Source organism: Humulus lupulus, chromosome 4 (genome assembly GCF_963169125.1).
Source record: "Humulus lupulus chromosome 4, drHumLupu1.1, whole genome shotgun sequence".
Taxonomy (NCBI): domain Eukaryota; kingdom Viridiplantae; phylum Streptophyta; class Magnoliopsida; order Rosales; family Cannabaceae; genus Humulus; species Humulus lupulus.
In genome coordinates, this window is record NC_084796.1 from 23,104,198 (window position 1) to 23,117,664 (window position 13,467).

At 31.5% G+C, this 13,467-nt stretch overlaps 1 protein-coding gene and 1 long non-coding RNA gene across 2 annotated transcripts; both read right to left on the bottom strand.

The window, feature by feature from the left end:
• Positions 1 to 1,823: 1,823 nt before the first annotated feature.
• Positions 1,824 to 2,283, bottom strand: LOC133828877 (uncharacterized). Its single transcript, XR_009891357.1, has 2 exons — positions 2,166 to 2,283; positions 1,824 to 1,906 (listed from the first exon to the last, which is right to left on the bottom strand). It is a non-coding gene; the product is annotated as an uncharacterized LOC133828877 (long non-coding RNA).
• Positions 2,284 to 2,733: 450 nt separating this feature from the next.
• LOC133831987 (uridine kinase-like protein 3) lies at positions 2,734 to 8,819 on the bottom strand. The gene is made up of 13 exons (XM_062262386.1): positions 8,727 to 8,819; positions 8,207 to 8,296; positions 7,883 to 8,021; positions 7,271 to 7,362; positions 6,786 to 6,855; positions 6,355 to 6,473; positions 6,049 to 6,145; positions 5,693 to 5,772; positions 5,071 to 5,287; positions 4,712 to 4,794; positions 4,496 to 4,600; positions 3,051 to 3,104; positions 2,734 to 2,784 (listed from the first exon to the last, which is right to left on the bottom strand). Exons 1-13 carry the CDS (start codon positions 8,817 to 8,819, stop codon positions 2,734 to 2,736), a joined length of 1,290 nt encoding a protein of 429 aa, XP_062118370.1.
• Between the last annotated feature and the right edge of the window lie 4,648 nt (positions 8,820 to 13,467).

The window sequence follows — 13,467 nt, forward strand, 5'->3', positions numbered from 1 at the left end:
AAATACATCATTTAAAATTAAAATATTTATTTATGAACTTGAGGCGAGCTCTTCCTCTAGCTTGGGCGAACACTCTGTTCCCAACTCTAAGATTTAAGCCCCATTCGTCCACCTCCTGCCATGATTTAAGAAGCTATAAAGAATTACAAACATTGTTAGTAGATCTAGAATCGATAATACAAACAGATTTATCATTCTCTAAAACACATGCTTCTAAGATAAATGAACTATAATCATGACCTTTGTTTTTCGCTGCTAGAAACTTGCGGCAATCATGTTTCCAATGCTCCTTCTCATTACAGTGGAAGAATTAATCTTTAATTTTCTTGTTATTCTTTTTCTTCCCCTTAGGCGTCTGTGCATCTACTTGCGCACTCGTCTTTGAAGCCTTTGTAGGCTTGGGGTTAGTGTTATGTCCACCCTTCTTCTTGTTTCCAACTTTCGAAGATGAAGCTAGGTTAGCTTCAGCCTTAGCTAGATCAACAGTAGCACCCGTAGTCTTCTTTTCTCCTCACTTACTCAGTCCACCCATGATAGACTCAAAAGTTTGAAGCTCGTTCATGAGTTGAGTCAGACCATAATCAAGTTTATTCTACACATAGTTGGTAGTGAACGGTAGGAAAGCTGGAGAGAGACTGTTGATGATTAATCCTCATCTATTGTAGCTCCCTGCAATTTAGCTTAATGAAAGTAGTTTATCATCTTCATCAGGTGATCAGGAACGTGCTGAGACGGTGCCATTCGAGCGTTGGCATAGTTCTTGGTGGCCACATACTTTGGCCCGAACATGTCTTGGAGCTGATCCATGATTTCGTAGGTCGTCTCAACAGTCTCCATCTTTGTCTTGGGAGTGCCGACCATACTAGTCAACATGTAGTAATGTGCCTTGGTGTTAGTGGCCTACCAACACTCGTATTTGTCTCTTACAGACTTGGTAGCTCTTTCAGCTAGAATTTTTGGTGATTCCTCAATCATGAAAAACTTGGAGTTGTCACCAATCAACACAATGTTGATATTTTGCTTCCACTTAAGGAAGTTTTCTCTAGTGAGTTTCTACATCGATAATTGAGAAAGGATGGGAGTAGACAACCATAATTAAAACTACAAATTATCAATAAAATAGAAATCGATCACTTTTGCTCAATAAAACTTCTATTCACACAAATTTTAAGAAATAGCACAACATTTACCAAATATATGTAAGATATGAGAAAAATACACTACAAGAAAAAATGCTTTTAATAACACCAAAAATGTGTTATCAAAACCTACGATAACACTTTCTGATGTGTTAAGACAGACTATGTTATCGTAGGTCAGTGTACTTTACATAACACTTTATCAGTGTTATACAGATGTGTTATTGTACTGTCAACGATAACACAATTTCTGTGTTATTTTAATATATAGATAAGTGTTGAATTATGTTATTTATAGTCGATACTATAACACTTTTTTTTTTGGGTTATACTACACTTTAGTATAACACTTTTTTTGTGTTATCCTACACTTTAGTATAACACTTTTTTGTGTTATCCTACACTTTAGTATAACACTTTTTTTGTGTTATACTACACTTTAGGATAACACGTGTTATATTAGCTTAGAGAAACATAATCTTTTTTTACTTACACAAAACTAGGAAAACAAATATGAAAGTTGAAGCCAAATAAGGTAACATAAATAGATTTTTATTAATTACTCAAATGTAATTACAATATTTAGTCTACTAGTCTAGGCTTAAGAAATCATATTACAACATAATTTATGCTCAATTCAGATTCCTTTATCACTAAATATAAAACAAGAAATGTATACAAAAATTAGTAAAATACATTCTTCCATTCTAAAGGCCTCAACTACAAATGTTGTCAAAAATTGCTCCAAAAAAATCATCTCAATATACCTGTGCATTGTAAAAAAAAAAGTCATTTTATTATTAAGAACATAAGTAACCATCAAGGCATCAAGTATGGCATCCAAATTAACATAAGTTTGGAAACTTCTTGGTTGTTTATATCAAACATTAAGTATTTGAGTATCATTAGTAAGTGAGACCAACAAGAAAAACAATTTAGGTTTGTCACTGTAAATGATGGCCACTAGAAAGATAAATATATAAATATGTATAAATAAAGGATCAATAAATAAGGTCAAATTAGTACTTTGAGTTTAAATGATGAGCAACAGCAAAGTCGATCCAATTCATACGATGATTTGATTTTAGAGACAAGAGCTGTTGTTTTGTCTCGACAAACCCTGCCAAATCTCGCATTTGCGCCTGTACCACAATAGATAAAGAGCCATCATTAACCAAAACAAATTAAGGATTTAAATCAAGAAAAAGGTACTACTCACAAAAAATGATGTAATAAACAAGCATGATACTAGCAGCTATATTTAACAGTGAGGAATGGCCAAATGGAACATCAAAAAGTCTTCCAAATATCCATTTTATCGGTATTGCACTTTAAATAAAGGCACCTTTAACAAACATAATAATTATGCAATTTAAACCTAATTGAATATTTACTTCTATAAAATAATAATATGGTCTCAATAATCAGATGTTACTGTAATCCCCACAGTTCTTTACCAATGGGGTCTTTAGGTAGAATATACATATATAAATATATATACATATTTATACATATAAAAATACCAGATTTAATTCAAAGAAGAAAGAACTCAAAATATGTAGTAAAGCTTTAGCTTACCATCTTAATACTGTGTCTATGGTTTTTGCTGGCTCTCTGCTGCGGATAGTTCGTCTTCCAAAGCTCCCTATATATAGAAAATTTACAGTTACAGAGCACAAGTATTAAAAATAAAGGTTGAAAATTTTAATAAAAGCCCAAGAGCCTAATTAGTCTCACTAGGAGTCCTAATCCTGATGCTAACTAATTAGACTCCTTAACTACATATAAAACTATCTTGAGTGGTCTTATGAAGTAATGCATTGACTATGCAGTCATCACATACATTATATCTCATCTTAAAATTAAACTATCACAAGGATTACAAGTAGAAAGTAGCTTGGACTACATTACCTGAACTTGGATTTGCCCATCTTCTGCATTTAGAATCTGCAGCGACAGTGTTCCCTGAACATCAAAGTTACTGACACCACCATCTCATTTCAGTGTTACATTTAGTTTCTCCTCAACAGCCAAAGTGACAGGATCAGTTAAAGGTGGGGCAGATGATCAAGATTGGCCTGCTTTTGGCTGCACATCTTCAAGGATAACCTCCCCTTCTTCTTTCAAAGACTCCAAGAATTGGTTAGTCCTTTGTGATTTCCCTAACTGTTTAACCTGACCGAATATTACTTTTGTATTCCACAAATACTCTACACGGCTATCTATCTAAATGAAATTTTAACAAATTTGACCATATATTATAAACAAGGTAGCAGACAAAAGTGAAAGAAAAAAAATGAATAAACTTAAACAGTACACAAATAGCAAACATTCAAACTCAGATTTTGAGCATTGATCTCTTTCATATTTATAGAATACCAATAAAGCAACAACAAATGACATGATAACACCAGTTATATACACATATCAAGAAAAATGCTCTGTATGTGCAGGTTCTACTTATTCAAACCCTCATTTACTTCTGGCCTAATGATTGAGATCACATCTATACAAAATAAAAAATACTAACTATATGCATTCTCTTTTCTTCTATCCTTCCTGGCATACACATAGGTCAAGGGTGGCCTATCATATTACCAGTCCAAGTTCTAATCGTGTAAGTTCCGTTTAATGCTCTGATTGCTGCAACAGCCATGTCTAGATGAGAAAATCTAACAAACCCGCATCCTTAAAAAAGAGGACCAGATGTCATCATGTCAATATATAATTAATCAAGTTTCTACACTCATAATACTTTCAACCAAAAATTTATGCATAAAATGTAACAATAGAAAGTAATGGTAAATTATTGCACTACCAAGTACCAATGCATTCATGCAAGAGAAAATTTTGGAATTTTAGCACATCATTTGATTTTAATTGATTGTCCTCTAAAGATAGAACAAATTACTAGATATATGATACGTGTCTATAGTTTACTTGCTTCTTTCAGAATTAATTTCACATAACCCTGGACCAAGAAATTATAACAATTACTATGAAAGGGCCCAGCCGAGGAGGGATGCAAACCTCATACCTTGTGGGTCTAAACCACATATCCGATCATTAGAGCTACCCCTCATGAATACTAATATATTATGCATTTCCATCAAACAATACAAAATTTATTAAAAATCCACTTGTTTGTAAATTCATTAGGAAGCCACAAAAAATATTTTTGGAGCAATATTTTATAACCAATTGGTCCATAACTCCGTGCATCAAACTCTTAGCACCTCGCAAAGATTTGATTTTATAAGATCTAATAAATGTTCATTAATGTGAGATACATGAGCTAGACAAAATTTGTTGCCAACGTGACATCTGATGCCTAGAAATTAACTAGATGCAACTACAAGAGGGAGTTCAAAAGGCACTGCCTCAAAGATCAGAAATATACCATGACGTTCTCTTTCTCTGTCTAGCTTGCCTGCATACTTAACCGTAATAGGCATTTGTTCCTAAAAAAGGTAAAGACAACAAAAACTTTAACCAATAACTCAGTTGATGCGACCACAAACAACAAGAGTATTCATATCCTCCATGTAAAGAGCACTAAAGCTTTAACTCACCCCAGGAAAAAAATGTTGATTGTTTAGAATTGCAATGGCCTTGTCAGCTTCAATAGTTGTTGCAAATTTCACAAAACAGCTTCCTGTAAGAGAAAACTACATCTATTTCATTTCTGCAGTAACTATATGCAACATCAATACAAAGGGCAACTACAAGGCATATCCTAGACTAATGAAATTCAGACTGATGAAAAATAAAAACACTAGAGACGAGCAAAATCATTGCAAAATCCAGCATGACTGTTAAGGTAGAAGTCAAACTCAGTTGGGTGGCAGATTTGGGTATCAAAAACTTGCTTAGCAAAATAATACTGCCATGAAAGTGATAAAATCTCACATATACATGATATAATCATCACTAGAATGAAGCTTGCCAGATACCTGAAAAGTTGAATGTATAACGTATAAATTAGGATATATTTTACACAAGTCATGCTGGCCAAGCTTTGTACGGATGTGTTGTACAATCAAATCAATAGCCACGTGATTATCTCCTCCGCTAGGAGTAATGATGTCAGCATATTTTTTTGAAGGAAGAATAAAGTCTTCAAATGCAAGCTTCACAAACTTTGAGTACTGCATTAAAACAAAAACATTTTAAGAAAATGAAATGGTGAAAATGGTAGCCTACTTTCATCAGATTATTCTTTCATTTTCATATGATCAAGTACCGGAGACTAATAGTGAACCCTCAACCCTATCGAGTGGAGATTTTGCGAAAGGGAATGACATAAATGATTAAACAACAAGAGTTAATCAAATAATAAGAGCAAACCATCCGTCACAAAGATCACTTTCAAAAATAGCACTTTGACATTTCTAGCTACTAACAACTAACAAAACATAATTACCACCAGAGTTGCAATTTCATCTCCTGAGGTATATTCATTGATACTTTAAACTTAATTGAGGCCCACAAATTCAAAGATATAATCTCTTGGCAATAAGAATGATTACAAAATTACATGAATAGTTGCTAACCTGATCAAGAACTGTACCAATATCCCTGTTTTTTTCTACTGTGTCACGCCTTATCCTCCGTGCTAAATGAATATCATCATCTGCACTGAAAAATTTTCAATGTGAAGTGCCTCAACTTAGTAAGACTATAAAGTGACATATCACGGCATCCCATAGTTAATGTAGAAACTATAAAAGAAATCATTATATTAATTGAATCTCAAATGTAATGGTATAATACTGAATAAATTAGAAAAAAAAAATAGTCAGATAAGCATCTCAAGACCACATATTTGAAGTAGTAACTAATGAAAAGCATCAGAAATACAGATTAAGAACATCAAGTAGCCTAAATGATAAAAAAGAAAATAAATGACCTGTATCGACAAATATCTTCATAGTCATCAACTCTCGAACACGGGGATCATGAAAAATGAGAATGCCTTCCAAAATTATCACATCTGAAGGGTTTACCTACACAACATATGTCGCCATATTGTTGAAGTAAGGGTCCTCTAATTCAGAATTCTAATAGAGATAAGAAACATACTGATAATTGCAAGCATGCACATACTGTAAGTACTGAATAACTTTAATTCTCCTATAACTTCTCTTTGGTAAGACAAGTATAAGAAAACAAGAGGAAATTCATTAGACCAGCAAGTTAAGAAAACAAAAGTTACCCTTCTAGGCGGGAAGACATTGTTTTTGTAACTCTTGAAGTCATAGTTTGGAATATCTACTGCTTGCCCATTCCTCAACTTATCCATAGAAGCTAAAAGTTTCTCATTATCAAATGCATCTGACAATAAAAGCAATTTTACATCAAAAGACATGAAAGAGACAGCATGCACCATATAGGAGAAATACATACCATAGTTAGGCTAGTTATGGCTACAAAGCAAACCAATTCTAATGTGCCCCACTAAATGGCTAAAAATATACTATATTTTTGTGAATTTTTAGCAAGATACAGGTATTAGAAACTGTGTACAAATGGGCACTAAATTACATAAATTTTAATAGAAAAAACCTCATTGCTCGGTTTAAATGCAGTCAAACACTATATAATCCTAGAAAAAATATAATGTGACTAAAACAGAAATTCCCTCACCAGGATGATCAAAATTGTATTCATGTACTCTTGCATGTTCTTCTGGTGTCAAATTATGGTAAAAAGAATCCTGAGAAAGCATAAACAAAAGTATTATAAGAATGATGTGCAACACATATACACATATATTTTTATAAATAAAAGCTTTCTAGATTTTACCTCAAGCATAAAATGACATAAATATTAGAAAATTTATGAAACAAATAAACAGCAGAAATATGGATTTCCATTTAGTTAAACTTACCATCATAAACCAGAAAATCCACAAGTACCCAAAAATGTGCCAAAAGAAAAATCAACTTAAGAATCAACACAAAACTATTTTAACCCTTAAGGTGAGTGTTACCAAGTTCAGCTCATAAATATAATTAAATTTCTTACAAGAAAATAAATCAATAAGTATGTTTCAAATCAATTATATTCAAGTAGAGAAAACCAGAAGCCTAGAATCATACAAATCATGAAAATTTTCATGATGAGATTACCTGGTTAACAAGAACAACACGCCGGTCATGAAGCTGCTGTATAATCATATCATAAGCTGTAGTCTTACCAGATGCTGCTCCACCAGCAACCCCTGCCATGCAAAGAATAATGTGATATCTAGAAGAGACTACAGAAGAACAAGCTTCTTCCAACAATTCTTCTTCCTAAAAGAACGAAAACCTTATGCGCCAAGACCATAGTCCAGCATATAGAAATACAAGAGGCTACCAAAGAAACAAAATAATGAATTTTTAAAAAATCTAAGGGTGGAAACAATAAAATTTTTAAGAACCACATAGATAAGAAGGTGAAATTTCGGGAAGATATATTAAAAATATATATATATATACAAATATATTAAAAATATATATATATATACAAATATTTTGTAGGGGGGCTATTTCCCATCCTGGTCACTATGTAGGTCCATTCCTGACCACAGCATAATTTTTCCCTCAACTTAGGATGATATCTATTTAGTAAAGAAAAGTGAAGTATTGGCTGCTTGTACGTGTTCCAATCCAAGTTTAAAGGCATATTCGTGATATATATTAAAAAAAAAATTAAAAAGAAGAATGTCGTAACAATGTAGTTTTCCAATCCAACTTTACCTATGACAAAAGGTTGCATAAGAATGTTATCTATAGCAGAGGTTGTTGGTTGGTCCACATTTGAATGCATTTCCTGTAGACCGTTCATGTGAAATCCAGAAAAATGAACCCCTGAGGAAGCTTCTATTAAGTCCCGTATCTGCATGAGTCAATCGGTAATTAGTGCCATAGAAAGTTGCTGAAATTACATTAATAACAGAGAATGAAGCTTGCCAGATACCTGAAAAATTCCTATCAAGATACAAGCATATTATCACATCTTCATCCAATTTAAATGAGCATATATATAAGAAAATAATGACTCTAGCTAAATCGGAAGCATACTCCTTCAGTCCTTAGTATCCTAGCAGTACAATGCAAACTATTCTTGTACTTGATCCCATGTGCTTCAGTATTGTGTTTTTGCAGCTTCACCTAATAAACAAACAAAAGTTTAACACTCAATAAATATACACATAGATCAGAGGAATCAAAAACACGAAAGTATAACCAATAAGGAAATATACAAACTTTAAATTCATTTTCAGTTCACAGAGATAATCTTGTAAGATGTTATTGGTTAATACTTATGTTATCTCAATCTCATCCCGAAATTTTTTAAAAAACGATTAGCAGGGCAACCCAGTCATATGGTTTTCTAAGGCATTTGCTCTAAACTTTTATGCTTTTAATTCACCATGATAGGGCCTAGATTCATTGAAAGAAAAAAAAAATTGGTTTCTGGGTTTTGAACCCCAAGTCGTATCAATTTCTCTAAGAGTGCAATCAAACAAAAATATGTTAAATTACAAGCTAAACCCATGAAAATTTCACATAATCCAACGAGAATAAGATGAGAGATTACCTTTACGGTGTTAACGGAATGGCCAATGGTGACGGTGGAAACTCCAGCGAGTAAGCTGGCGACATACTGCTTGTAAGCGGGAGTGTCCCCCATTTAAAAAAGCCCTTTCTATCTGTGACTGAACATCACTGCTGCTATCATGGTCTCCTCCAATATCGAAGATGGAATTCAGACCACACCTGTTTCAATGGTTCGGTCCCAGCTAGGGAAAATGAGATAGAGAGAAAGAGATGGTTCAGTCCGAGCTAGGGAAAATGAGACAGAGAGAAAGAGATGGTTCGGTCCGAGCTAGGGAAAATGAGACAGAGAGAAAGAGATGGTTCGGTCCGAGCTAGGGAAAATGAGACAGAGAGAAAGAGATGGTTCGGTCCGAGCTAGGGAAAATGAGACAGAGAGAAAGAGATGAAGACTTCGGTAGGGAAAATGAGAAAGAGATGAAGACTGAGACAGAGAGAGAGAGAAAGAGACGAGGACTTCAGAGATAGGGAAAATGAGAAGGAAAATTTGCCTCTTTATTTTTCACTTGCCGCTTTTATTTTTACCTTCCCGCGCGTGTAACTTTAGTTATTAACTTTATATATACAATAACTCTTTTTAAATAGTATTATAATGATGTGTTATGGTAATGGGTGTTTGGTGTAGTGATACAAAAAACAATCATATCTCTATTTCTTTAAGTTTTTAACTAATCTATGATATTCTTGTTCCGGTTGGCGAGAGTCAAAAAAAAAAAAAACCACTAGTTAAATAGAGTTGTAAACTCATGTAATAATGGACACCATAAATAATAACCTACTATTTGATCAAAATAAGAAAACAAATTTCTTATTTTATGAGCTAGACCCATAGTTTCGATAATCAAAGATTTAGTTCTAGCAGTCACCGTTGTGATGAATCTATTAGAATTTGACTTATAATTATTTATATTTCGAAATCTAACTTTATCAAAATAACTAATGAACACCTTCCGTATGAGGACGAATCAAAGTGTCTCGAGGGCCCATTATTAAGCTACCGAACTTGTTAAACTAACAGTAGAGATCGAATATAATTCTTAAAAAAAGCTCATTATATTATTAAGTTAAGTATTTTTATTATCATTTATTTCGAAAATTCTAGTAGCCTATTGCACATATAATTTCTTATTTAGTAGGACATTGAAAGAAATTCTAGTAGCCTATTCCACATAATTTTATTTTCTTAACATTAAATTATATTTTAAAATGGTATATTAGTTGTCCTTGTAAACTAAATTTATTAACTATTATCATTATTATTATATTAGTCTCATTTTCACAGTTATTATTTTATTTTGTTCTCCCATTATTTTAAACTCCCAAACGTGTCTATATCCTTTCAACTTTTCCTTCATATAGTTTATTTTAGCCTCTCCATTCTTGTAAACAATTTTGGACACCGAATCTCTTAAATAACTTAGCTCCTAACACACTCCACCTTAATATACAAGAATTGGAATTAATTTTAACTAAAATTAGACATGAGTGCTCTAAAAGTCAAATTCGAGTTTCTAACCAAAGGAAACCCCTTTGGTTAGAGACTTACTCCATTTGTGGTGTTATTTTTTTCTCTGTGATCATATAATTATTTTACTTATTTTTGTTGGTTTAATGTACAAGTATCTTTTGGCCTACCTATCAAGCAAAGTGTTTTCTCTTTCGGTGGAATTTTTTTCAGCTCTAGCTCGTGTTTTTCTGGTGGCTGTTGTAAGATCAAGTTTGCAGACATTCAGTTTTCATTTCAAGTCAAGCTTTTTTGTCTAAATTTCTGTGGTGATCTCTTTCTCTTGTTACCCGCATTTTTTACAATGCGACTCATGGATTGACTTAGTATGACCTTAGGCTAGATGAACAACTTATTAGGTTGAAAGCTATCCTTCCACCTAATTGTATAATTATGTTCAATCTTGAATAGTGATATAGTCTATTCTGACAAAACAAAGCAAAAAAGAGAGAGAGAAGAGAATAGAACTCCTTCGAAAGAACTTAATTAATATTTTATTGTTTTTTTTTCTTTAAATTTTTTTAATTAATATTTTAGTAATTTTTTTCTTAAATGATGTAAAGAAATATATAAAGAAGTTGATGGATAAAGTGGTGTAAAAATTTGATATAAAATAAATAAATAAAGTTTTGGTGATGTAAAAGATAGAGAAGAGAAGCTAGTGTGAGTCCTCAACAACTTTTGTGCTCTATCGTCAATCTTTTAAAATACATCACCAAAACACTATTTTTTCTATTTTACATCATACATCAAATTCTCTATATCATTTAAATATTATATTTATTTAAAATATTATCTCCAAATATCAATAATACCTCTATATCTCTTAATATTTACAATATATACCCATATATAATTGTATGTAATTATATTTTATTTTAAATTATTCAAATTTATAAAATAATTTGACATATAAATTAATTTAAAAAACACTATTTTGGACTATAATAACATTAACTCAACATGTGATCATTCAGTACTAATCAATTGCAAAACCACATAATTGCATTATGAAACTTATTATTGTTATGTAGGCAATGATTTCTGAAGTAGAGATAATATGTATAATGGATCGTATCTAAAGGAAACTACTGTTAAGTTACTAAATTAACATTCGAGTTAATTAATATGGCAATGTATCATTTATGATCATAAGCCACGCAGTTTGACTTGTAAATCGTGCAGATGCATGTGATAAATTATAGGATTTATTAATTTCATAGTTTGTTTAACTAATTTATAGTAGGAACTCCTAATCACAAGTTTTCAATAACATCACCCTACATGGCATACATCATTTTGCGAACAACTTTTCTCAAGTACACTCCTCCTTTGAGGGGGCTAAAAAGACTACAAATGGAAGAAAATAGTGTTAAAGACATTCTTTATTTAAGTCATGATTTGGTTCTATTTTGCTCTGTACCACAATCTGTCTTGTATTATCTTTCAGGCAAGAATCACAAGCATTTGAACAATGAGGGAAACCAAATATTAGAAGCTTCATAGCCAAAGGAAATACTAATATTAGTAAGAGGGTCAGAAGAAATTCGAGAAGTTAAATCCATAAAACAAGAAGTGACAAAGTTGTGGAGAATTTGATTGAGTTTCAACAAATAAGATAGTTGGGAACACTAATTAAATAAGATTAAACGTCGGCTAAAATACCTAACGTTTTCAAAAAGTTGTACTTTTATACCCAATTTTTTTTTCGGTAAATATAATCAATGTCTTCAAAATATTGCACTATTATACAAATTTTTTTTTTTGCGGTAAATATACTAAATGTTTTTAAAATGTTGCACTTTATAGCTATTTTTTATTATTTTGATAAATAATAAGAAAGTGAAGGGAAAATATTGGATTTGAATTATTTTCTCTTTCTTATTCGTTCTCAAAATAACTATTTTAAATTAAACATTAATAAATGTTTTATTAAAATTAATAAAAATGATTTAATATAAATAAAAACTTATATATTTTCATCAATTTAAAATATAAGTTTTTTTTTTAAAAAAAAATTAAAAGAAAAATATAAGTTAAATTATTTTGATTAATTTTACTAATCTTAATTTTTTTTATTATTTTGAAAGTGCAAAAAAATTTAAAATTTTAAAAATAATTAAATTCCTATATTTTTCCTTCACTTTCTTATTATTTCTCAAAATAACTTTAAATAATAGGTATAAAAGTGCAACATTTTAAAAACATTAGGTATATTTACCGCAAAAACACAAATTAGGTATAAAAGTATAACATTTTGAAGATATTGAATATTTACCGCAAAAAAATGAGTATAAAAGTACAACATTTTAAAAACATTAAAGTATTTTAGCCTTTATTTACTCATTATTAATGAATACCATGATTCCAATGAAGGAGTAGCAGCAACTCAGAAAGCCATCGTCTTAATTGAAGTGTTCTTGCCACAACAAAACCATCCTTGGACCAAGGCAAAGGTCAAAATACTTAAAACAAGTTGCCTCAACTCAAATAACAATTATGGTTTATTTCTCACAAATGACTTAATGGTTTAGCAGAAGTACAAATAATAATAATAATGGTGGCACAAACTTTTGTTTTATTAAGATATCTCTAAAACCCATGTGAAAGCATCAGGAGAAACCAACAATTTATTTCATATGTTATATAGACAATGATTGTTGGAGTGTTGCTTATTGACAAAATACATATGATCTGCTTGCTTTTCTATGCATAGCTTTTCCCATGTAATATGAAGTTGGGGATCTTTGTTACTTTCATCGAATCTATCACCTAATCCGCCCACGACCCCAACAAGTATTATCAAATAATGGATCACCACCCAGTATTATCAAAACTCTCTCTTAATAATCCAATAATAGAACAGGAAATATGTTATCGACTAAGAAGAGTGTTAGTTTAACCAAATGAATGTCTTCAATACAATGATTCCCTGAACAAAATCTATAAAGCAACCAAGACCACAATCAAGGTGGTGTAAGATCCACAAAAGATGCCATAACACAACCTTCACAAGTATGTGCAACAATCTTATCTATTACACTTGAACAAGAGAAAACAGGGAGAAAAACAGATAATGCTGAATACGAATTTGGGAGTAAAATAAATAAGCTCTGCAACTGTAGGAAGAGCTGTCTAATTATATATATATATATATGTCTTAGTCACTACAAAGATTGACAACTTGTAATAATAATACAAACTATGTTACAATTTACAG